This window comes from Nipponia nippon, unplaced genomic scaffold, assembly GCF_047370975.1.
Source record: "Nipponia nippon isolate SJK-2023a ecotype South Korea unplaced genomic scaffold, ASM4737097v1 scaffold_9, whole genome shotgun sequence".
In the NCBI taxonomy this organism is placed as follows: Eukaryota; Metazoa; Chordata; class Aves; order Pelecaniformes; family Threskiornithidae; genus Nipponia; species Nipponia nippon.
Window position 1 is genome coordinate 34,267,111 of NW_028262413.1, and position 26,309 is coordinate 34,293,419.

Genomic DNA, 26,309 nt, shown 5'->3' on the forward strand with positions numbered 1-26,309 from the left:
CTTGCCCAAATGGCACTTCGTGTGTTTCTCAGTCACTCACCTGATTTTTCCTAGGTAATACACTACATTGATTTTTGGAACATGCACAAACTGATGTTGCTGTTGAGATTGCTTTTCCTTGCAGCCTCCAGCTAGCCCTGGGACGAGAGTGCAAGTGTGTGTGATAACGGGCACAGGCTTGCCTGAGCCCGTGGAGGTGTTAGTTACCTGGGTGTTTTGTGATCTGCTTGGGGCACAGTTCAAAGAACTGAGCCTGGGTCTGCATTTGTTTTGGAAAGGGTAGTTTCTCACCTGATGATGAGAGAAGTAGGTCACCCAAGTTGTGAGGGGCCACGAGGGAGCTGAAAGATGGCGAAAGACACTGGTTCCCTGCTTGTACAGGTGCTGCTACGTTTGTTCGTTGTTAGCGACACATGTGATTTTCCACACGTTCATCCTAAGACGAATGTATGTTCTCTGCACTCACAGGCTGTGCAGTGCCTGGAGGAGTTTGGCTCAGGCTTGTAGAAAGGCTTATGGCTACAAAACTCAGACTAAAACACCCTACTTTGTAATTTTTTTAGCACAGCTCTTCCTGTTGTCCTCTGCTGGCTGGGAAGGCCAGTGGGCAGGCAGGGACTCCCGAGTGGTTCACCGGCAGCTGTTGAAGGCAGCGTGAATTCAAGCCATTTACAAAACCATCATGGAACCAGGTCCTTCCAAAGGGAGCGTGGGTGATGGCTGGGAAGCACCACTGAACGGCGATTTGGGAACGACCTGAAACATTCAGCCGAAATGTTGTCATGCTCCCTTACTAACGTGCTGCTATACCCCTTGTTAAGTTTGAACAGGGGTGGCGAGGCAGAATTTTCTTTTGAGAAAATGGGAAGTCTTTACAACATTGTCGCTTTGATTTCAGGCAAGGCTTTTACAGTTTATCTTTTTCTCTCCTCTGGCATTCTCTCTGCTTGGGTCTTATGTCAGGTCAGCTCCTTACACAGCGGGGACTTCCTTCCTCCTCCCAGAACCCTGGAAGGCAGCACTACCTCCTCCTGGCAGGCAAGGTCCTTTCTGCACATTGACAACGATTATTTTTTCCTCTCAGCTTTCCCCAAATTTTTGCAATTCCAGAAGGTTCCCTGGATGCAAGGGGTTTAGGCAAGAGCTCCCACAGCTTGTGCCTGGCCCTCAGAGATGTGGGAAAGACCCGGACGATGTAAACCACAGGGAGAATTTTTAGAAAAACGATTTTATTCGCCCCATGACCTAGCTCAGGGGCGCCCCTCGAGCAGGGCACGGGGCAGGCACGGCGCCGTCCCCGCGCCCCCCCGGGGCGGGCGGCAGGCCGGCCACAGGCGCGGGGCGCCCTGAGGGGCGGTGGAGCTGAGGGAGGCAGGCCCGCCCCGCCGCCGGGGGCCGCGCGCCCCCTCGGGCTGCCCGCGCGGCGCGTGTCTCCGGGCGGGGCGCGGAGCGAGAGCCAATCGGGAGGCGCTGCCGCCTCCCGGGTGGGCGGTGGCGCGGGCTTCTGCGCCAATCAGGCGAGGCGGGGGGCCGGGGAGAGGACGGGGGCGCGCGCCCGCGCCGGTGGTGCTGGGGGGCGGCTGCCGCTCGCGCGCCCGCGGCGGGCTGTGGGCGGGGCTGTGGGCGGGGCGGTGGCGGGCCGCGCGGCGGGGCGGCGGCGGCGGGTAAACACGGCGGCGGGGCGACGGGGAGCGCGCGCCGCTCGGCCATGGCGGCTTCTCCTGTGGAGGTGTTCGGGCTGCCGGGCGAGGAGGTGAGGCCTGCGACCGCCCCCCCCCCCTCCCCCCCCGCGCTTCCCGCTTCCTTCCTCCGCGGAGGGCGGGCGGCGGCTTCCCCGCCGGGGCGGGCGGGTCTTCCCTCAGGGCGGGGGTTTCCTGCGGGCCCGCCGCGGTCTGGCGTGGCGGCGGGGTGGGGGAGCGGGGCTGAGGGGCGGGGTGCGGTGAGGTGAGGTGGGGGCCCCGGCGGGCCCGCCCGGGAGCGGGGCGGCGCGGGGCCGGCGCCCCCGTGGCAGCTCCCCTCCGCACCGGCTGCCGGGCCGGCCCCGGGCGGCGGCGGGGAGCGCGGTAAGCTGGCGGCTGCCGTGTCTCCTAGCACCGGCATTCCTGTCTCTAGGCTGCTTTTGGAAAGCCGTGCGAGCCTCCCCCTATAGACGGGGACATCGCCTGCGTTGGGCAACTTCCTCGTGACGGTGCTGGATGGGCGAAGCGGGATTTCTTCTCCCCCCGCTCCCTCCCTCAGTACTGAAGAATAAAGTCTTTGTTGCAGGCTTTGTCACAGGCAGTGTTTGACCCACCGGAGCGGTGCGTGGATTAACGTTGTACGGAAGGTGGTTTGGCGCCTGAGCGGTGGTGCTTTTCTCTGTGTTGCCGTTAGCGAGAATATGAAATCTTGTGTGCGTTTCAGTGTCTTTTTGCAATAACTCGTGTGGTAGCTGAAAGTGACTTCGACAGCGACTTCTATCATGAGGTGGTAGTTCCTGAGCACGTGGGTCTTTGGAAGGTGGCTGATACTGACGTACCGGTTACGGTACCCCAAGGGGTAGACCGGTGGGGTGGGCTTTCGTACTGTAACTGTGGCTTGTGCCTAGGGCAGAATATTAATGAAATAGTTAACTTTATCAAGAAGAAAGAAGGTCACTTTTTTTTTAATTGCAGGTACAGGAAGACTAAAAGCTGTATCCATCTGAAAGCTGTTTGGTGAGCTGTGTGAAATGTCAGTCTTTGAGCCAACAGGATATTTTACCAAGACTGTCTTTGATCAGCTCTTTTTGTGTCCAGGCGGTGATGATCTCTGTGTCATTGCACACTTGTTGCATCCTTAGCAGGAATTCACTTTATTAAAACTATGAAATATTATTCCTAGTCTGTTAGCATGGCTTTCTTTCTCAAGTTCTGCTTTACTTCTGGAGAAGTAACTATAAAGCTCTCAGATGATTTTTTTTTTTTTTTCCTTTATCTTAATATTTGAATTGTATACAAGTTCTAACAGAAAATTAGCACAGCATGCTGCAAGGGTTGCGTAGCACTTCCCATTGCAAGACCCTATTTTCAGTTGCTAGTAACTTTTTGAGGCTGTCTAGTTGAACTAAAACATTCCATGCCTCGGGCTCTCTATTTTAACTTTATTAAACTTTGGTCAGTTTAGTTGTTTCTTAGCCTCCCTTGCTACGGGGAAAATATTTTGAAATCTGGTCAAAATTGAACAATTCTGATCTTCCCTCCATCCTTTTGAACATGAACTTGTTCCTTTGGAACAGCTAGGGGGAGGGGGAGAAAGTTTGAGTATGTAACAAATCCATCAGATCCAACTTTTTCCATAATTCAAAAGCTTACACAAACTTCTTCAAGTTGCAAATGTGAAAAATGCGGTTTGTTTATGATCAGAGACTTTGATATTCAGTTGGTGCTTATTGATCCACATGTAAAGAACTTGCTCAGTTTTTTTCATAGTTTTCATGTGTGATTCTGCATGCACAAATGACAAACGATCTTAGGGTTATAGGAAATCTGCTGCCAGCTGCTTCTGCCTAGGGTATTAGAATGGAAACTACAGTTCTGCTTCTGTCTTCCCGGAGTTTAAATCTGGAAATTGCTTACACAGAGTCACAACAAAAACACCAAGTCATAAACCCAAATCATATAGAAAGCAGCATCAGGGAGTTTTCTGTAAAAGCCTCCCCCACCCTCATTTTGCAGGCTTTTCATAGTTTATGCCTGCACACTGCTGCTTCCCCAGGGCTGCTCTGTGACCCATTCTGCAAGATGGATTTGTGTGGGGTATGATTCAGAATTGTCTGGGAAAAGAAAGTGGTGTTGTCTGCAAAACCTCTTTACTTGTTGCAGCTATTGCAGACAATTATATGGTAAATATAATAATTGTAAATAAGTTGTAAGTAAAATAAGGAAGGAAGGTGAGAAGTTGGTCTAATTGTTGAGGCAGTTGAATACGGTATTAGAGCGTGGATTTTTCCTCCCCCTCTTGCCCCCCTGCCCCCCAAGTTATGCATTTATTCTAGATTTCTTGGTTAATGGTGTATTAGTCAGTTGGACTTAATAAAGGATTGCTAATATGATGTTGCTGACACAAACAAAATGATGAAGAAGCTGGGATGAAAAGGAAGCTGTAGCTGAGGCTATTGTGAATACAGTGGATTATTGTATATGCTGTATTTAGGTATCTGAATTTCAGTGCCTGAATCTAGCAGATGCAGTTGTCCTTAATTTCTCTGGTTCAGTTTTTCTTCTATAAAATGGATATTGTATCCTTCTGACACCCATAGGACTTCTTATGATTTAGTTGGATATTGAAATAATGAGCACTGGAGAAGTCAATGGGGAAAACTTAATAATTCTATATTCAGAGCAGGGTCTTAGCAGTGTGTGGAAAATGAGGTCTGGGGTCACATGATGAAAAACGAAGACAGGAGAAAATACAAAATAGTAGTTTGTGAGCAATACCAATTTTGTTTACTTAGTACAGTGTCTGTCTCTTAGAAAGAAATAGTTTATGATCCCATCATCAAAAGTTCTAACGAGAGGAATATACAACAACAAGCTAAAAATAATATAATCCAGGGACAATATTAGACTAAAACTGAATGTTGATCACATTTCTGAATTTTTTTATTGTGAATTATTTTACATTGCAGGATAGTATATAGAAAGAAGGCAAATGAACAAATCAAACAAAGCTGATCTCAATGCAGAAAAATGAAAAGCTCTAATAACATTTTTAAAAATGACTTTTTATCTTCTCATTAACTTTTTTTAATGAGAAGAGAAATGCTTTAAACTATACTTCCCACCTCCAGGTCAGACTTTCTCTCACAGTGCTCTTTGCCTCAGGCTGCTTGAAAAAATAAGTTGGGTGCATCAAGTGCTGCAGACTTTGTCTTGACCTGTGAAGTGGGTAACTCTGCCTGTTGTTGCATACTCAGGATACGTCTACCTTTGAATACAGTTGTAAGTGTTGGTTCAGATCCACAGGAGTGGACTGAGACACCGGCTGCTGCTGTCATAGCAGTGGTAACTTTGCTGGTGCTCTTAAATGGGCTTGTTGCAGTGGGGTGTCCTTAGCTACAGGGTTTTTGGCTGAGGGACTTTCTAATACAAAACTATCAGGTTGCTAGGACTTGGATTTCTGTAGATTAAACACTTTTGATCAAGCGTTTTCTGACACTGAGCTATTCATTTCCAGTTACTGTGTTTTTGTGACAATTGACTGCAATACTAAGTACAGCATTTTCTAACAGTAATTGTGGAATGATTTTTCAAAGACTAAAGGAAGAATCGTTGGTATCTCAGCTAATGCTCTGTTATTTCTTTGGTTACAGAAGGACTTACTTTTCAGTGGTTTGCTGGGTTAAAAATGTAATTGTTTAAGAACTGTCCAGAACGACAGCGTATTTATTTCCATTCTCTATTAAAATACGTGCTTGCGCTGTAGGGCTTTGGAGTGGCATTTAATAAAATGATGCCACTTGTCTGTATGCATGTATTTCATAGCCAGTTTAATTTAAAAATTTATATATGTCAGAGTTCTTGCACTCCCAGCCTGAATTAAGGACTTTCTTGTTTTGCTTAGCTCTTTTTGTATTGCCTAAATAATGTAGGTTAGCTAGTAGGTTAGATCTTTTGATCTCTTGTGTCTGTTACGTTTGATCTGTTTCAGGGATCAAACTAGTAATGGGAACTTCTCATAGGCAAAAATAAGCTTCCCACTTGTATGCATTTGCCACTTTAGATTTCTCAGTCCCTTGAGAGCTGTCCTATGTAGAAAGTGTTCTTGTTTTGTGCAGGTCAAATGAGATTTCCCATAATCATATGGTATTTCATTCTGGAAAGCTTTAGGTGCATTTTTATATTCCTTTAGGTTGTTTATGGTTATCTAGCTTGCTGCTGGTGAACTGAATGTCTTGGATACATGGTTTGTCTTCTCTACTTCTGCACACCTTACCCCACAACCCTTCTCATATTGCTATATTTTAGAGATGATGCTGATGACCAGAAATCTTTTGGATATTACTTTGGAGACTGACATGGACTAGTCTTTCTCTGGATTACTTCTGATGAAAACAGTAATTTTGTTTGGCTCGTTTGTGCCTGAGCTTTAGGCAGCCCACTGCTTCTGTTCCTGTTCAAACCCTATGGCCTCCCCAGCACCTCTGTGCTGGACGTCTGCTCCATCTGACTCTGTTCTTATATGGGGCGCTCAAATAGAAAAAAATAAATAGACATGCATGCCTCTGTGCTTCAGAAATGCTCTGAATTTATTCTAGGCTGTGAAGGACTTGCCCATTGCAAGGCGTGATCTGGAATCCAGTGTATCTGGAATAGTTTAGACACTTGTAGAAATGGTGATGCTTGCTGGTTTGGGGTTTTGGGAGGTTTTTTGGGTTTGTTTTGGTTTGTTGGTGGGTTGGTGTTTGTTGGTTTTGTTTTTTTTTTTTGAACAGCGATATAATTTGTGTAGGTCTGATGGTTTCCAGAAGCTATCTTAGGTACCTTGGATTTTGTTGTTGTTGTGGTTTTTTTTTTTGGTTTTTTTTTGGTTGTTTTTTTTTTTTTAAAGCCTTCCTTTCACACTGAACTGACAAACACTGACCGTGACTGGATATTGGGTTGCACATGTTGAAAAGTGGTTTGGTGTTTTTTTTGGTTTGGAGTGGTTTTGTTTTTTTTAAAGTGAAATTCTGTTGACAAACAGATAACTCCATTAGTGGACTCTTATCTTCTTGAATCTTTTCCTTAATTTGTAATCAAACAGAGGTGTTAAATACAATCTGTAGCAACATCCAGCATTTCTTGAAGGATGAGACTTCCTTATTTATGAACACAAAATGGTCCTATGGTACAACTAACATTTAAGTTCTTTTAGTGAGTTAGTAAGACTGGACTGTAACTGGCAAGTGGAAGTTAATGACTTTCATGGTGTTTACAAGATTGATTAATGTAGTCCTATAGTAGGAATCTTCCTGAATCTAAATCTTGTTTTGCTTGCTTTGAGAGAATTTCTTCAAAGAAAAATGGTTCAGCTCTGTTGGTCGCTGTAGAGGGGGAGGAGAGTACTCTCTGGGTCGTGAAGGAATGGTCAAGATGGCAAAGTCTCCTTCCCGCTTTCTGCCTCCTGGTGAAATGAACTGGTGATGCTAACAAAACTTCTTATCACTTAGAGGTCACCTAACATATATGTGTGCCTCACTTGCAAGGTCTGAATATTGCAGGAACTACTTTCCTTCAGCTAAGGCTCACCGTTCTGTGGGAAATGCTTTCTTTCAAATGAGATGGTAGGTTTCAACAATAACTTCACTGGGGCTATTTCTCATGCTGTCAACTTTGTATCTATTCCCTTCTGGAATTGCTTAAGCTGAATATAGCATATATAAGTGCTCTTAGCTAGCCTGATATTATAATTATGTGTTGGATTTTTTTTGTTTAAAATCTACAGAATTTATTATAATTCTTAGTACCTCTTTCTCTATAATATATGAGGAAGGTCTGTTCTTAAATGTTGTTTTTAAGGTTAGACAGGTGAAGGATGTCAATATCTTCTGGACCGCTTAAGGGAAAACATTCTGTGCTAACCTCAGTGTAGGTAATGGAAGAGCCAAATCCTTAATTATTCAGACTCTGAAAGATTTATTTGAGATGAAAAGACTGCTTATCGCTCTAGTAAATGCCATTAAGGAACTTGTTTTTGTTGTGAAACACTCAAACATAACTTTTATGGTTACTAATGATCTCAAGGTAAAAAACAAAACAACCCCCAAACTTTTAATGCAATTTGAAAGAAGTGCTCTTGAATGGTAGATACAGGCTAGGAAACTTGCTAAGATATGGGCTTTTTAACTTAGAGAAACACAGCAGTGTCACTACTAAAATTGGCAGATACAGGAAGCTGTCTATTCAACTGAAATATGTAGTCACTTTAGCTCTAACTTTCAGCATCGTTTCTGAGCTGCTCCCAGGCTTCAGAGCCTTCTGTGTGACGATGTCGGTCTTTAATCAATGATTTGTGCTTGAAATACGAGCTACTAGTAGGGTGAAGCTGGGTACCTTGAGTAAGATGTCTCACAGATCTGAGAAGCACGCTGTAAAAGAAACTATACATTCATGGTGTGTCTCTCTTACGTTAGTACTTATTTCTTTAATGGGGTCTTGGCTTTAGTGTACTTCTACCCATGCAAGTGTCCTAACTTTTCTTGCTGTTTATAGTTGTTCCTTAATGAAGTCAGCAGTCTGTGTAGATGTGCACTGCAGAACACTGTATAATAGTTTATAATCTCTTTTTTTTTTTTTTCCTTCCCCTCTACTGACCTTCTGGACCTCAGTAGATGGGATGGGAGGGACCGCTCTACATGGGACGTAGAACACATTCAGCCTGTTGAACATCCCTTCCTTTTTATGCTCTTTCACTGGGCAGGCTATTTACTGGTTTCAGTTTTGAACTTCCAAACTATTGGTATGTTTATTTCAGCTTGCCTTATCTGCACATACCCGAAGCTGAATTTTCTGTTCTCTTTTTATCTGTGCACTATATGCAGAAATGTTATGAAACTTAAGAAAGCCTTAATGTGTAATTCCTGATATTACCAGAATCTTAAAAGGTGATGCTGCTGACGGTTTTATCATTGTAATATCCTTCGATGCTCTTTTCTTGGCTTGATTTAGTGGTAGTTGATTCTTGACCTGTCTAGCTGGAACAAAACAATAACAGGATGTTATTGCCTAGAGCAGATGTTTACTACAAAGTGTGCTCTCTGTTAGACTGCTCAGACGTTTTTATATTGGTTTCCTCAAAAAAAGCTGTCTAGTAGTCCAGCAGATACTACCATCTTATGTTTTACATTAAATTTACCATCCTGTTTTTGGTGTTTCCTTACGTCCTGTGTGCGTCTCTTCTGTAGAAGTATATTGAAAATCAAAACCAAAACTTGAACCAAAGATTAAAATAGGAAAGCCAATAAAACTAATTTTTTAATACTAATCAAATATGTACTCTGAAGAACCCGACTCCTAATTAAAAACTTTTCTATTGCGATACAATTATTCTAATTTATCTGAATCTTATATGTATCTTACTCATGTCAAACTGCTTTTTCTGTATGGTAGTTGTTTATCTGAGTCTGACTCCAATCAGTCACCTGCTGGAGGTTTGGGATGTGTCAGGAATTGTTCAACCTGAGAAACGGATTGCAACTTGCTGAAAACTCCTGTAAAATTGTTTGGACTTGAAGTGTTTACACTGACATCAGAGAGAGCCTTTGTAGCCACTGAATTAGATAGTAGCACGTTATGTGTTTTGTCTTACCGCTTCAAGCGAAGGAGAGCAGTTAGGAGTGTAATACATTTGTAGTTGAATTATTGGATGTTGCAGACCTGAATGACTGGCAAAGGTAAATGCCTCTTACGCCTCTTGCTGGTGTAACATTATAGCGTTTCAATGCACGCTATAGTGTTTCAATGAAAAATCTTGAGTGTTTTTTCCCCCCCCTCCCCTGACTTGGGTGTAGGCAGCAGCTAAAACTTGTAAGGTGACAAGTTACAACTCTTTGTTGTAATCTTGTTGTGAATCTTATCACCTTTAGTTTGTGTAGGGAATATTTGCAGTCCGTGGAACGGGCAATGCACTCTGGCGGTATGCACATACATGCATATGTACACACGCATGTGCGCACGCTTACGGGCTGGAGTCTGTCTTTGGAGACTCAGACGAGGATCACACTTTATCATCATTCTCTGTTGTGTTCAGTGTTTTGTATTATAGTCATCACCATGTCGTAATTTCTTTATTTATGCCTTCTTTCTCACCCTTTCTTTCTGCATCTGCTTTTTCTTCTGTCTTCTGCTCTGTCTTGGACTTCCACTGCTAAAGCAGGAGTCACTCTTCCAGTTGTCATTCGTGTTATTTTCCTACCATGTGAATTTGGGAAGGAGGGGGGTGAGAATGGTCAGTGTTAATACCTGTCCTTTATAGTCATTGACTGTAAACAGCTGTAACCCAGGTAAGACCATTCTATTCTGACAAAGTTGTGACCAAGTTTTAAACTCCTTAAAAGCTTGAAATTTCTTTCCAAATGCTGTTTTCTTGCCCAAAATGAACAGTTCAAGAACTTCTCACCTTAATATGTATTCATTGAATCTGGGTAGATACACAGTGACTTCTGTGGAAATGAGGCACTATCACCTTCTGGAAGTGGCACTTTATTAGTTTGACTCTTGCTTTGCTGTGTAGAGAACACATTTTAAAACTGTTTTAATAGGCATACATAAAAAGGGTTTCTGTGTTACGATCAGTTCAAAGTATCACAAACTGGCAGGCATTGCCTTTAAAGCTTTTGTTATTGATTGTCTACATATCAGCTCAGAAACCTTCTATTTCATCATCTTGTTACATGCTATCTGTTAGTAAGTAGATTCGTTGATTGTGAAAAGCAGACCCAGCTATTTTGACTGGTTAATCTTGAACATGTACCTTAGAATATACTGATATGATTAACAATAGAATAATGATAAAACCTAGAAGTTCATAGTAGAATCATAGAATGCTTTGGGATGGAAGGGACCTTTACAGGTCATCTAGTCCATCGGCCTTGCAATGGCAGGGACACCTACAACCAGATCAGGTTGCTCAGAGCCCCATCCAGCCTGGCCTTGAATGTTTCCAAGGATGGGGCATCTGCCACCTCTCTGGGCAACCCCTTCCAGTGTTTCACCACCCTCATTGTAAAAAATTTCTTCCTTATATCTAGTCGGAATCTCCCCTCTTTTAGTTTAAAACCATTCCCCCTTGTCCTATCGCTATTGACCCTGCTAAAAAGTCTGTCCCCATCTTTCTTATAAGCTCCCTTTAAGTATTGAAAGGCTGCAATAAGGTCTCCCCACAGCTTTCTCTTCTCCAGGCTGAACAACCCCAGCTCTTTCAGCCTTTCCTCATAGCAGAGGTGTTCCAGCCCCCTGATCATTTTTGTGGCCCTCCTCTGGACCCTCTCCAACAGGTCCATGTCCTTCCTGTGCTGGGGACCCCACAGCTGGACGCAGTACTCCAGGTGGGGTCTCACCAGAGCAGAGTAGAGGGGCAGAATCACCTCCCTTGACCTGCTGGCCATGCTTCTTTTGGTGCAGCCCAGGATACGGTTGGCTTTCTGGGCCGCAAGAGCGCATTGCCGGCTCATGTCCAGTAAGATAACTAACTTGCTGATTGACCTCTGTAAAGGATGTTTTGTCTGACTTAATCAGACCAAGAATTTTTGGACAGTTCAGTCTCTGTGATATGTGGTAGCCTTATCCCCCCCCGCCCCATACCCCAACCCTCAGCTTTAAAAATATTATATAACCCCTAAAAATAATTTATCCTTGAATTTGTTAGGAGCAGACTAACTGATATAAACACTCAGTGTCATTTGGACTTCATTTGTATGCAGCCGCTCCCTGGCAGATTCAGTAGTTTAACAAATACTTCTTTTCCCACACTGTTTTTACCTGATTCATATTGGGGTGCTTGTATTCTCAGAGGGAACAGCTTAACAGTTCACAGTTTTAATGGTGAAATGATCTGCCTGTATTTTGTGTATGATGCTGTGTTGTGGGCCATTACTGTGTTCCCTTCTTTTCCCCACTCCCCAGCCTCCAAAGTGGCTGGCCGTCAAATGTTGTCAAAAGAAGCTGAACATCCTTGCCTAGTCTATACAAACACGCCCTGTACAACTCTGTGCCCAGAGCTGCTGCCTTTGATGGGCTGTCGTGTGAGCATGTCTCTCAGAAGTGCATGTCTGCGTTACAGAGCAGCTGGGGACTAGGGCATTAAACCTGTAAGACTCCTAGTGTGTTCAAAGCAACAGTGAAAACTGTCTCTTCAGCTGTACGGACGGAATAAATTCAGACTGACCTCTTCAAGTTAATGTCAGGACTGCAGAAGCGCGGGTAGGCATTTATGGCCAGGAAGAGGCTCTTGGGGAGATAAATTGGTCTGAGAGCATGGTTTCCTAGACAAGCTGCAGTGCTGCTAGACATAGCTGGCGTGTTCCTGGTTACTGACTACGTGCCTATCTCTTCCTATGCCACCAGAACCACTGGAAGCACCGCAGCGGTGGAAAAGAGTAGCAAGGCGAGCTTGAGAGTGTCTGCAGTCAATATAGAAGTACAGGCTGCAGCCTGTGTGTCTTGGACCACAAAAACACTCTCAGGCTGCAGCTGCCTGTGGATCTACAGAAGCAGTTACTGATCCACAGTTTCTTGTACAAGTGGCTACAAAGGGGGCAAATAAGGATCTCCTGAGCAAGGTGAATGAAGAAAAGGTTCAAAATTAGCTTTGAAACCATGAGATTTTGGGTTTGAACTTATTCCTTGTAGATGCCAGAATGAAGTATCAGATGCTTTGTCTCCATGCAGAGCTTGCATCGCCTAATCTTTGGCTGCATGAAATTGCCTTCAAACAGTCCTGGAACTCCTCAGCTGCTCATCGCTTTCTGAGATCAGCGTGTTTGGGGCAGCTTTTGTGAGCTGTAGCAGCGGTTCCGTAGCAATTCTGCCTGTCATCAGTGAGTGGTGACAAAAGGTCGTATGGTCACAGCGCAGACCAGTATCCTGTCAGCAGGCCTCTCTGCCTCTTCAGGATGTGCGGGGTTGTAGCACAATGGGTCCTTCCAGTGTAAGGCACTTCTGACTGCATTTGGATCAAGCTGTCTGAATTTCTCCTGATCTGCCTTGTGCACTAGTGTGACCAGAGAATGGGGAACCTGATCTCTTGCAATTAAGTATTGCCCTTGCACGTTAGCGTGTTTTTTTTCCTGAAGTTTCTAGTCTTTATAGCTTGGAAAAGGAAGAAGTGGACCCTTCAGTATCACCTATCAGTATAAAAAATACACAAAAAGGTGTGTGGTGGGTTTTTGGGGGGTGAGAGCAGTTAGTGAAAAAGTCAAAGTGAAAAAGGAGATCTGCGGGGAAGATTGTTGTGACCAATTCAGAATTTTTTTAAACTGTTTTTGTTAATCTAGAAATATATTTCTAAATGGCTGTTCATACGCAGATGTCAGCTTGCTTAGTTCTGCTGGGCTAACTAAAATCCTGTAGCTGTCCTAGTTTGGCACTGACCCCAAACAAATAATACTCTTTCAGCAAGGCATGTTTAAATCAACCTTCAGCATGCCACCCTCAGGTTTGTGGCTTCTAGTTTCCTGAGGTCACGTACAAAGCAACTTGTCTTTTTGTAAAATACCATTCAGATAAATCTGTATTATGACATAAGTAAACAAACGGTGTGATTAAGCCAACTGTAAAATCTGAGGAGTGTGGATCCTATTTCTGGGATCTCCCCCGTGTGGACTACGTTGATGCCTTGTTAAGCCTGACTGTGAGATGCTGTGCCCAAAAGTGTCTAATTGTCTTTACTTTTCTCATGCTTGAATAACTGAGAAAAGCTTGTGGTCTAAGCAACTAAATGCAGATGCCAGAAAAGGTATTTGTCTTTTAGGGCAGTGTATCCTACACCAACATCCGCTCTTGGCCTTTCTGAGAAGGAGACAGTGAGATCATTTCTGGAGCTGAATTCTGTCAGTTGGGTCCCATGGGCTGTGACTGAGGACCCCCTCCTCTTGCTGGGAGGGGGTAGCGGTGCACTGAGTGAAGTGCAGAAGTGCTCAGTGAGAGCGGAGATGCACACATGGTACTCTTCAGCCTGAGTAGTCTCTGAAACTCGCTGATGTTGAATGTCGCTGAAGCCAAATATTTGATAGAAGATAAATTGGGTGCTGCTGTGGAATGTAAGACAAGGGTGGATATTTTAGGATATTTGTGATATGTAAAAATATTAACAAATGGCTCTTCTTAATTTGATGCCAACATAGTTTTATACTTATTTTTTCTTAAATCTGGTCAGTTCCATTGCTGTCATAAAACATATTGGTAATGTTATGTGCATTAAAGCCTGATCATGACTAAGAATTTTGAAAGCTTGGGGCACCTACTAGTGGTCAGCGCTGGATGAGGTTGGTTGTTAGGTGTTTCTTTTCTGAACTGTTAGGTTTCCTAGTAGGAGACAATTTTCTTTGAGGTGAAGATGGAAGATAAGACTTGTGATTTGGCTGGAATTGTCTTGGCCGATTGACTGTTTTGCAGTAAGTGGATGTGGTAGATGTTCATCTCAGTCCCCTGGTAATCACCTCTAACTACAGAGGGTGGGAGAAACTTGCTTACTCTTTTTTTTTTTTTTTTTCTTCCAAATTTTATTTTTATTTAGTAGCTTGTTTTGAGCTTTACCTTGTTAGCCAGTAGCCTCTGCCTCAGGATTAGCATACAATTCTCTCCATTAGCTTTACGAACCCTTCCAATTTGTATTGGTTAGGGAGTCCGGCCCTGTGGTCATATAGCAGACCAATGATAAAGCAAACTTCGAGTGCTTCCTATGTGTCTCCTTTTGAAAGCACTTTCAATCATATGTGGAATTCAGGAAGGCCCCGGGGACAACATCTGCTGTTTCACCCATTGCTCTTGGTATCTCTTTAACTCCTTAACCACCTAGATTGGATCAGCTTTCCTCACAAGCGTCTCTGACTAGCCATTGCCTACAAAAAGTCCTTCATCTGTAAAGCTTTTTGCTTTCCAGAGAAACAGTGCTCATTTGTCTCCTTCCTCTGACATGGTCACAGCTGTTGGGATTTTTTTCCCCCTCTTGAATTCAGTAGCTTATCAGATGAGCCATGTAAGACTCTGCACAGCTATATTAATTAACAGGAGGAGTGCAATCACTTATGTCACTCCTGTGAAGCTGTAATTTGAATAATGTCTAACTGAAATAGTTTTTTGGTTTTTAAAAATCTCATACCCTGCTGACACATCATTTCAGAAATCCCAGTATTTTGAGTGTGGCCTCTCTGTGCTGTAAAATAAAAATAGGTGCAAGAATTCTTTATTCTTGCCTTTTTCCAGAGTTCTTTACTGCTTTATTAATCTGTTCTGATATTACTTAGTCTATAGTTTTCAGTGTAAATTCAAAATTATGCCAATAATTACTTCAGCTTTATAAATTAAAAGTAGATCTGAAAAATAAATCTGAATGCAACTTGAATATGTTATTTTGTGTTTTAGGAGAACACGCAAATTGTCAGGGTGAAGGTTATAGCTGGAATTGGCCTGGCCAAGAAGGATATCTTAGGAGCCAGGTAAGAATATATGTTGTTAATGTATTGAGGGATAGCTGCTGCTTTATTTTCTTTCCACAGCTGTTTAGATCTTAGTAAATCCTGCTGTGCCTCTCCAAAAAAATCAGAGCTGTTCTAACTGGTAACGTTATAAAATGATCAGAGACTATGTAAACATGAAGATACCCTGTTTCCTTGCCCAGGAGTCACTTGGACAGCTCTTATGCATTGGCAAAACAATGTGTGCGAAGGTTTAATTCTCTGCATGGTAAAATAGTTCTGCCATGGAGGATAAATACAGGTATATGTTTTACTTCATGTAGACTGCAGCTAAAATAACAAGAGTTCAGTTACAATCAAAATTGTCTCATCTGCGCTTTAAAGACTTGGAACAAACACAACACTAAACACTGGTAGCAACAAGACTGTTTCAACTCAAATTATATGGAGAGGAACAGCATCCACCAATTCTATAGATGTGGTAAACCCGTGCCAGTGGCTGCAGGCTCTGGGTATGTACAAATTTAAAAGTTAACAATCTGTATAAGGGAAGAAACAATCAAAGTGGCTTAACATTTACCACAGGAAAGATCAGACTTTGTAATTGAAATGCTTTGTAGGATCCTGTAGAATTGGCAAGTGGCAGCATGCAGCTTGTACTAAAGCTGCTTTTTCTTCTGGCCCGTGTACAGAGGGTCTAGAAAAGTTTCATGGGTTTCATACTAGTTCTGCTGTCAGCTGCTTTGGCATATGTACAGGAATGCTGTTATTTTAGCACTAGCAAAATTGTTATGTGTGACATCAGTTTAGCATTGGAAAAGTTTCTCTTGTGATATTCATATTTTCCCTAAAGCCAGACAGTCTCTCTTCAATTTTTTTTTTAGCATGCAGTTTTTTTACTTTAAACAAAAATAGGGCAGCTTTTCTCATCATAACTTAAATATGCAAAAAACGTATGTTCTTTTGCTGTATGGCAGACAATCTTGGTCACCTTTTGTTACTAGTCTGTTTGAGCAATTGAATGCCTTGACTTCGTTAATGAAAAGTAGATATTCATATAATCTGTTGTTTATTGTACCACAGGAAGGAGAAGAAAAATCTGAGGCAGTAGGCCATTTTGAGCAACCGTATTAGGACACCTTCATTAACAGAAAAATTCAGGTTAAACTCAAACTCCGTGAAACTGATAGAACATTTAGTAAAAATATTGCATGTTCAAGGAAGTACCTCAAATTCCAGGTGTTTTAAATTGTTAAAAACAAGAGATTTAATACTTCGAATCTTACTGTACTTAAATACTTCAAATACTTTAATATCACAACTGATTTTATTCATGTGTGTCTTGTTGAAATGCATGAGGTTTTATTAAATCTGTTCCCATGAAATAAGAACTGTGAGAGAAAGAATCAAATTGTAGTGATATACAGAACATAATAGCATAGCTAGTATGGTCATAATCAGTAACAATATTTAGATTAGTTTTATCTCTAAAACTATTTAGAAAATGATTGTAAGTACAAATGTGTATGGCGTTCATAAAGTAATTGTAACGAACTAATTGTAACTCCTAGTTTCATAGCTTCTATTAATTGAAGCCTTTTAAAACTCAAGTGCTAATAATGCTGACAAAAAAGGATATATAGCAGCATGCTTATCTTTTTCTTTCCCCCTCCCAGTGACCCATATGTGAAAGTGACAGTGTATGATCCAGTGAATGGAGTCCTTACCAGTGTTCAGACAAAAACTATTAAAAAGGTTAGCCATCTTATCTTTGTGGGTGTGGTGGTTTTGTTTGTTTTTTAATCAGACACTAGAGGAAAAGTTAATACTACAGGAAATACGAGAATTAATGTCACTTGAGTGAACGGACGTGGGGAAAGGAATGTTCCATGATCTACTCTGTTTCTCTGTTCATGGCATTATTTTGGTATTTTCCCTTCAATAATCTTAGCAAAAGGTAAAGAAACACTAAGGAATATAGGGTGAGTATTGATTCAAAACTACATCGTTCATGGACATACTGGATTGTTCTGACTTTCTGAGATCTTTAATGATATAAGAATCTCTCTCTCTTGCCATGCAACTTTTAACTCTCTTTCTTGCTGTACAACTTTTATCTTTTTTATATTTGAAATACAGTTTTTTGTGTTTCAACATCAAATTGCACAGTTCACTCTAGAATACCTGCAGGAAAAAGTCTGTGTTAGTACTGGTAACTTATACATTTTTTCATTTTTAGTTGATCTAATATATGTGAGAGGGAGAGTACTCTTCCAAATCATTGTTCTTAGATAGTGGCTGTGATTTATGAGATCACTCGTGTTTTCCCTTCATGTTGATAATTGTTACTTTGAACTCTCATCATAGCTAAACTAACTCTAGTATTTTTAAAAATAGCCACAATTGAAAGATGTGTTTAGTTGAGCAGGTTATATTGTATTTGGCCCACCTGTGCCTGGTCTGTCTAGATAACGTTATTGAGAGATTTTTCATTTGCCAAGAGTTCAGTTTCAGGATTAACATATGTTTGTATGTGAGCAATGTGGATAGTGGACTGAGGAGAAGGCAGTGATCATTACTGAAGACATACCATAAATTAACTTATTTGGAGTGTATAATGAGCCCTTCTCTGCATCCGTGGCATTAGCCAAAATCTGAGAATACTTGCGTAAATTGTCTCCATTCTACACTGTATTAAACAGTATAAGACTCCTATGACTTACACCTGCAATAACAAGGTTAAAGCTTTTGTACTTTCTTCTTAAGTGGATTGTTACGTGGGATAAAACAGATGTAAAACATCAAAAAAGACACCGATACAGAGTTGTCACTATAACCAATGCTGTCTTCCCTTTTTTTCCCTCCCCCCCCTCCATATAGTCCTTAAACCCGAAGTGGAATGAAGAACTCTTATTTAGAGTAAGTGTTTTTTACAGCCTTACTACCTATGTTGGACATTATATTAACACATTAGAAAAGTGTTTTCTCACTACTTCAGCTTAAAATCAGAAATACGCCTATAATTATTGTTCAAAAATGCTCACAAGCTGCTTTCCTTAGAAATACATTTGTTAACATTTTTATTTGGGCCAGACTTAAATTTTCAGTGTTGGTGTTATCTTCTTTATTCCATGAATGTTTAAAAGCATGAGCATGGATTTAAAAACAGTTTGGGATAGCACCAGTCTTGGCTTATTGGTTCCGATAAAAATGTGTTGCATAGTGAAATGGCAGCAAGGTGTAGATTTGTTATTTAATTTAGGCCTTATGTATTTCTTACTTCCTGCATAAACATAAAGATTTTGCTGAAGACAAATGCTGGAATTCAGCATATATTTTAACTATTAACGTATTTCTCTTTCCTAGGTTAATCCTCAGAAACACAGACTCCTTTTTGAAGTATTTGATGAAAACCGTTTGGTAGGTCCTTTTGTGTTAATATTGCAATGTATTAAAGACTTGAATGAAAGTAAGTTCATCTGGATTCAACATGGACTAAAAAAAACACACCGATCAATCTTCTGTAATGAAACCTAAAGCTAAAGGCAGACCTAATTCATTAACTTATCTGACATTACCACACTTTGGGATGCTCTGAAGCAGTTATATTATTATTCTTAACTTCTGATGTGCTTTAACTCATAAAAGCATCATTCTTTTATAGTGCTTTTCTAATGATATGGCCAAGTTCTTTGGTGGTATTGAAAGCTGCGCATTGAATGTTTATTTTTCCCACAGACAAAGTAGTACTGAAAATGTAGGTATCTCTGTACACAGTGTGAGAAGCTTTGTCAATGTGTGAGGAGTAGCATGAAAGAAAACAAGTGCATTTTCTTTGGAAATCTTAACAAGTGGACAGTGGATTGTGATCTTGTGGGTAGGTGTCACTCTTTGAATGGCAGGTCGTAAGTAAGATGATAGGGATAGCTTGTGCATTTATTTTCTCAGTGAAATCAAAACTCCTCCTCTGACTATGCTCTCATTTTACATGTGAAGATGTTTACTTGCCTGTCTTTCTGTCTGTACGTTTTATTGTAAATGAGTAAGGCTGGTAGCAGTACAATAACGACACTTGCATCCTAGGGCCGCTTCAGACATTCCTTCTCACTGGAATATATACCTTTTCCTTCTGCAATACTTTGAAACTAATAGGAGGGATTGAGCACTCCTTAGTTTGTACTCCAAACATGGTTTCATTCTGATAGCCATTATAAAGAATCTCTTTGTGCTTGAATAGTGTGTTGGCTATGAAGAACTTATTATTTTTTCCTAATGCTTTCTGCATATATTCGGTAATCCGTTGTATCTTTTATGGAGGTGCTGCTCTGCTAAAGTTGGGAAGAGTGAAAATGTATGTAAATATAAGTACAAACTGTCTAGAATAATTAGATTTAAGAAAGAAGAAGCTTGTTTCTTGGTTATAGGCATCACACAGTCCCCAAACCATTTACTTCTTGACTGGTGGTATTACCTGTCCCAAGTGGTTCAAATATGGTGTCTTTTTTTTAAAAACAATTTTAAAGGGAATCATCAGCATTTGTGGCTTACGTGGCAAGTTGAATATGTTTTTTCAGGATGCTCAGATGTTCAGCTCAACATGGTGTTATGGGCTACAGTGTATTCTTCATGAAGTCAAAAGTACTTTGTCCATTAGTCGTTGGAGCATTACTGCCACCTCCTGGAAGCCAGGAGGCATGATGAGAAAGTCAGGTTCCTGATTTTTTTGGGAGAAGGCCAATGCTTTCTTTGTGCTTTCCGCCAAGAGAATTCCTTAACATTCTTTCTCTAATCTAGAGTAGATAAGCTGTTTGACCTGTTTGCTTATGGGAGAGGAACCAATAAAACATTTTATTGGCATCAACTTGAAAATGGTGCTTTGTTTCCTATGTATGATTATATTTAGAGATCAAAGCATCATGACCTCATCAGTCACTGTATAGTTCTACAATAACCCCAATATTTTTCATCTTTTCCATCTCATTTGGTGAGTGGAAAAGGCTGTCTCCCTATTTCTCTTTAGGTTGCTCTCAGAAACACTTAAGTTTCTATCCCAGATGTCTTGAGCTGTTTTAAATAAGTCAAATTGTTGCCTTAGCTGTGATTGTTGTTTAGCATTGACAAGCTCCCCCACTTCTATTAAGTCATCTTCAAATGTCAGAAATCATAGGTGCCTTGCATTCTTTCACTGGGATACGCAGCTATGATCAGAATGTGTTTCATCTTCCATTATTTTAGTGGGCTTCAGTATTAATCAGCCTTTCTTTCTTCTACCTATTGGATGACTGTTTAAACTCCAGAATTGAGCAAGCTGATAAAACTGAAATTCTCTTACATTTGTGAGACTGTCCTCCCAATGGATAATTTACTCTTTATAAAAACTTGTCCCAAGTGCTTTTATTCCCTGTAACTTTTGGGAATAAACCGAAGCCTGAAATCTCTGCCTTTTTGTTTTTAAGAAATGTTGCCTTCTTGAAAACCAGGCCCAAAACTTACCTTCTTCAATATTAGGCTTAAATTCAAAGTCCTGCTGCATTGGTTATATCACCAGCAACTGGAGTTTTAAAAACTTTCTGTAATAGCTTTAAAAGTTTTCAGAGATCACCTGTCTTAGATTTGGTAACAGTAAATCTAGTTTGTTCTGCTGACTTGTTGCAAACTATGAGTAGAACAAAGAGCTTGAGCAGTTTGTGGAGTCCTCAATTATGGTTGTCTTTAAAAACACATTAGAAAAATCTGTCAAGAAGGACAGTGAGATCACTTACGAGATGGGCCAGTGAAGGGACTAGATAACTTTTTGCTGTCTCTTCCTGTCTTACAATAATAACTTGTCACAATTATGTATATTTCAAACAAAGTGTCAAAATCTTATTGATACTGAAGAAGTCAATGATGTTAAGATTTGAATGGAGCTATTGATACTTTTTAGAAATTATTAATTTTTTATTTATTTTTATGTCAACTCTGATTCAGCAAGACAGAATTTTGCATTTTAAAGGCCATTTTATGTTGACTAAGGAAGCTGTAGCTGGTTGGCTATACCTATACAGTTATACCTAAGGAAGAGCAACATGTTGAGAAATTTCACTTAAATCTTAAGCCTGAGTTGCCAAAGTATGTCAGCTTATCAATTGCTTAGAGGTTTCTTTAGTAAAATTGGAGAAACTTTTCAGATCATCTGCTGGGGGAGAAAGTGTTGCTTTCTTTTACTAAAAGCAGTATCTCTAATAAAGTGGTTGCAATTTGTTGCGTATCACACTAACGGGTTACAAACTGTGCTATTAATAAATTTGTTGTTAGGGAGAAAAGGAGCTTTAAGAAAGGCATTTTTTCCTGTTCACTTACATATCTTAAGGTGGTTTTTTTGTTGTTGTGGTTTTTTTTTTGTGTGGTGTGGTGTTTTGTTTTTTTTTTTTAATATATTGCTTGAAGTTCAAATGTAACTTTTTGAAACCATGACCAGAAGAATCTTTTATGGTATTTTCCTTTCCTCTTCTTCCCCCCCATCCCAGTCCCCCTCAAACATATAACATTAGAAGAAGTCCAGTTGGTAAAGCATAATGAAATAAATGAACTATTGTATTTGTTGGCTTTTTATGAATAAGCTAGTATTCATTTATTGCTGCATTCTAATAATGGAATTCAGGTAACGGAGGTTAAGTAAGCCCTGGAGTATAATTAGAAAACAAATTTGTTGCTTGCAAACAGGGTACTGTGAATTTGATTCTTGGCTCTTTTTTGGGAAGGAGGTATAAATGTTAATTTTACTGCCTTCTAGCTTAAAATACAGTAAAGGTTAAATAAACATGGAGCAGAAAAAAAATCTAGTAGTATGACCTATAAAAGTATAAATGGCCTAGTGTTCTCTTCTGTTTGCACTTTTTCAGCAGCACTAAGTAATTTCATGTTAGTGTGGTAGCGTTTAGTACTGCATCATATATAGCTTCTGTATTCAAAAGTACATTCATAACTAAATGTTTGTTTTTTAAAAAAAATGACAACAAAAAGCCACACTTAACATAAGCACGACTCAAGATTGTCTTTTTTCAGAAGTCCCACTAGGTGCCAGCAAAGGGCCTTTTTGGATGATATGAGTCAGTGAAAGAAACATTTTGTAGGAATTCTCAATCCCATTATTCTTGGAAGACTTGGCAATATATTAACTTCTTGACATGCTGATCATTTTATCTAAAAAATGAAAATAAATTAGTAATTAGCTATGAACGTGTGAGACAGTTTGTATATAATTACACAGAATAGCTTTCTTCTGTAATTGTGCTTGGTAATAGCATTTATCTCTGTGCCTACTTAGCTCAGTGATCTTAAAGTTTGCATAGCTGGTCATATATTTGTATGCCATAGTGAACTCTAATGAATGTCCGCTTACTGTGGGCTTCCAGCAAACCAGATGAAGTAGTTCAGTTTGTAAGAATAGTTTGTTTCTTTCTACCTTTAACAGCTGTAATTTGGAAAGGTTAAAATAGAAAATAAAAGGTTAACATGGACAGCTGAAAATATATGCCAAATTATTAATTGGAATAACTTGTTGTGGTTCTAATTCTGTTGCACCTCACTGAAAATTATGAATTAATTGGCAGGAGAGGTTTCTACTCAGTTCAAATCTTTAGAAAGTGTGATTGCTTAACTGCATGTAGATTGCGAGATAATGTCAGATTTCTTTCAAGTTTTATTTAAGTAGTGCAGAAAGACTATTTTTTTTAAGGGGGAGGAGGCTTATTTCACTGGTTTATGCATAATTCAGAGCTCAGCAGTTTGCTAGCATGGTTACTATTTGGAAATTCAATCCTAGACTTGATACTCAATTATATGGGACTTCATTCCTACCAACTTCCTGTAATTCTAAACCTATGGGTAAAAATATTAGTAGTCATACGCTGCTGAGGAAAGTACGGACACATTGACTCAGCTAGTGCAGCTGCAGCAGGAGTTGCTGTTTTAAACTTGGAAGTACTGGAAGTTTATTATTGTATTCATTTATGCAAATTACAGAAGGTATAATTGAAACAAGGTCAGTAGTGTTTGTCAGTGTGTTGCAGCTGAGGTCGTTGGAATGTAAGTGCTTTGCAAATGAATGCTTTCTGACTGCAAGCAAAGACGGTCCAGAAACTGCAGTTCAACGAATGGCTGACTTATTTCAAGAGGTACAGTTTGTTGTTTTTTTTTTTTAACACTAGTATCTTGTAGAAAGTAGGACAAAGACTGCAACTTTTATGGGCTTTTACTGTTGTGATGTACTAGCTCTAGGTTCTGTGCAGCTGCCTGTAGCGTTTCTGCTGAAGGATCTTTGTGGTTTTCATTTGCTAACATGCGTGGAAATGAGAACAAATGGCACGACGGTTAAGATTGCATTTTGCTACCCAAAGAAGCAACACAGATCCATTATCGGAAACCTCTGAAGATGTTTTGGATAGTAACAATTGCACGTACTTCAAAAAATCACAGAATTCTGCACCTAATGTTACACAAATGAAACTGACTCCTAGACAAGTTGCTTATGCACCTGTAATGCAACAAGTAATTAAGCAAGAGGAAAGTGCAACTATTTCTTCATTGCAAATAAAAAAGAGCACCTCGCTGCACATTTCTTTACAGTCTAGAAAGCATAGTGGATGTTTTCGGTCTGGTGATGCTGTAGCTACTAGCGAAGACACTTCATTCATTGGTATTGGTAATGAAGGAAATTGTGGCGCTAGAATTGTGGTTGATCATCGATCTAATGATGGCCTTCTGAGTAATACTCCTCTGTGCAATGGCAGTCCTGGCAGTATTGCAGCCAGTGACAGTGGGTCGTTCAGCAGTGCTGGCAGTGACTATGGATCATGTGCAAGTACCACAAGTGATGGAGGTTCATATAGTAACAGTGTCATCAGTGACAGTGGTAGTGGCACTCTTTCAACGAGTGATGGTACTTTCTGTAGTAGTGTTGTACATGGTGATTCTTCATATAGAAGCACTGCAAACAGATGTAATCCCTATAGGAACAACTCATCTCAGGAAACTCTGTGTAGAAGTAATACTACTTTTGACCAAGATGCTTTGTCAGTGAGGAAGAAAACTAAAATTCCACTGCGACGTTGTTCATCACTGGTTATTTTCCCTAGGAGTCCTTCCAGTACTCCTCCAGCTTCTCCAGTGAGCTCAGGTCAACTACCACATAGAGGTGCCTATCAAACATCCCATAAATTAATTATTTCTCCTAGTGAGCTGGCACAAAAAGAAGATCAAAGCATTTCCAAGGGATTCCTTTCAACAGCAGTCAATGGCGTTCGACTGTCTAAAACAGTTTGCTCTTCTGGCGAAGTCAGAGACATACGACCACTTTACTCGAATGCATCATTACAGGACAAAAGTCAAATTTTGAATCCTTCTGAGCAGGCAACTTGTGAAGAAGTATCTGATGGCTTCTCCTGTATTTCAGTTCATCTCACTCAAAGAGCATTTGCATCAAGCAGTGAAATGGTTAATGGCTGTTGCAGTCCAGAGTTAAATCTGAACTCCAGTGCAAAATACCCTCATGTAAAACTGGCACGTAGCACATCTGCATGTTTACCCTCAAAAACAGATTCAGAATATCAGATTAATATAAATGAACTAGAAAGACCGAATGCACAGATGAGCAAAACCCACCATGTTTTGCAAAGAAGTGTTTCGTTGGAAGGATCACGTCAAAAAGTTTCTTGCTGTTTATCCAGCCTTAAATACAACTGTCATAGTGCAAGGACGTCTCAGTTGCACATACAGTTCAAACCTGGGAATGAAGGAAAACCAACTGGTGTTAAGAAAAGATATGGAACCTCTAAAAGGGAAATGTCTAGCACTGCTTTGTGGAGGCCCCATAAGGTGAGTGTTCTGGTTTATAGAAAAATTTGACGGCATTTTACAGTTGACATTTAACTGGAAAATAATAAAATTTACAATCAAGAGTTAAACGCAAGGATTTCAGAATTTCCTAATGATGTCAAACTGTCGCCACTAGGAAGTTAATTTTTATATTACCTGTAACATTTGGTTTTTAGATTTGTTTCTTGCATAGGTGAACAGGTCTTACAGTGAAATCCTTGTACTTAATGTATTATAAACAATAATTTCCTGCTTACATGAACTCAAAGGGATTTTCTTGTCTAGTTATCTAGACATGGGAATTATTTAAACTTTAGGTGAAGTTTTGTAGTTTTAAATACATAACTTTACTTCTCAATAAATTAATAGTAATTACTAAAATTGTTTGCGTATAAAATGGGTAAAAATGAGTGGATTATTGTAGAGTCTTTTAGGTTTATTTCATATAGGCTTTATTTTACAGAACAGTTTGCTGTATGTAGAATTAAAGATAAGTAATATTTGAGCAAAGAAACTGTAAATACCATTTGTTTCTGTATACACCCTGAACCACAGGAATTTTCAGAGTTTCCTCTCCTTTTTTTTTTTTTTTTTCTCCTTCCAACCACTACTTCAGCCTGAGCAGTACACTGTAACTTAATACCTCTCCCAACAACATTGCTGTTCAAATTATAGTACTTGAGTTTAGAAGGCTTATATTAAATATATTTTTTTGGTAATGAAACTCACATCCAACTAAACTGCAGAAGTGTGTTTGCTCTTACTAACTCTTAAGGCAGTTTATATTGTTAGTAAGGCATAAGCCACATGAAATGTGGATTTTAAGACTTGTTTAAATAACATTGTGAAGACTTGAACTGTCTGAATATTATATATTAGTTTTAATTGTGAATGCTGTTAAAAGTGCAACAATTAATGTTTACCAAAATTGTTGTAAGATCTCATTCTCTATGAACTGACACTACTACCATTTAACTAACATGCTTGTTTAAGCAAAAGGCTTTATGCCAAAGATCTATAGTTATGACAGTCCCTTTCTAAACTAGTAATATAACTACCTTGGAGGTATTAGCCTGTAATTTTTAGCCTGTTGTTGCCCTTAAGAGTAGTGCCTGATGATTCTACGCTTTTTGACTTCTTTAGAGTTTTGTGTTGCTTTTCGGTTAAAAAGAGTTTGAAGAAAAAAGCACTTTCCTTCTTGTAGAACTGTGGTCTATGTTTAAGCTTCATTATAAAACTCAACGGTAGATCACCGGTAATCACTATGTATCTTGTTTGGTGATTCCTCATCCCAAAATCAAACTGTAAAGTTGAT

The 26,309-nt window shown here is 40.2% G+C and overlaps 1 protein-coding gene across 3 annotated transcripts in view; it reads left to right on the forward strand.

Annotated features, from left to right (window-relative positions):
• Positions 1-1,640: 1,640 nt before the first annotated feature.
• Positions 1,641-26,309, forward strand: part of NEDD4 (NEDD4 E3 ubiquitin protein ligase) — a 62,784-nt gene continuing 38,115 nt past the window's right edge. The window contains exons 1-5 of one of the 3 annotated variants that reach the window (XM_087743684.1): positions 1,641-1,753; positions 15,084-15,157; positions 16,813-16,891; positions 18,017-18,055; positions 18,503-18,556. In XM_087743684.1, coding sequence (XP_087599810.1) covers positions 1,709-1,753; positions 15,084-15,157; positions 16,813-16,891; positions 18,017-18,055; positions 18,503-18,556 — 291 coding nt within the window. In that variant the 5' untranslated portion in view covers positions 1,641-1,708. Of the gene's footprint in view, positions 1,754-15,083; positions 15,158-16,812; positions 16,892-18,016; positions 18,056-18,502; positions 18,557-22,930; positions 24,995-26,309 lie in introns of those variants that run through there. The other 2 variants (XR_015701299.1, XM_087743683.1) reach the window with 2 other exon arrangements.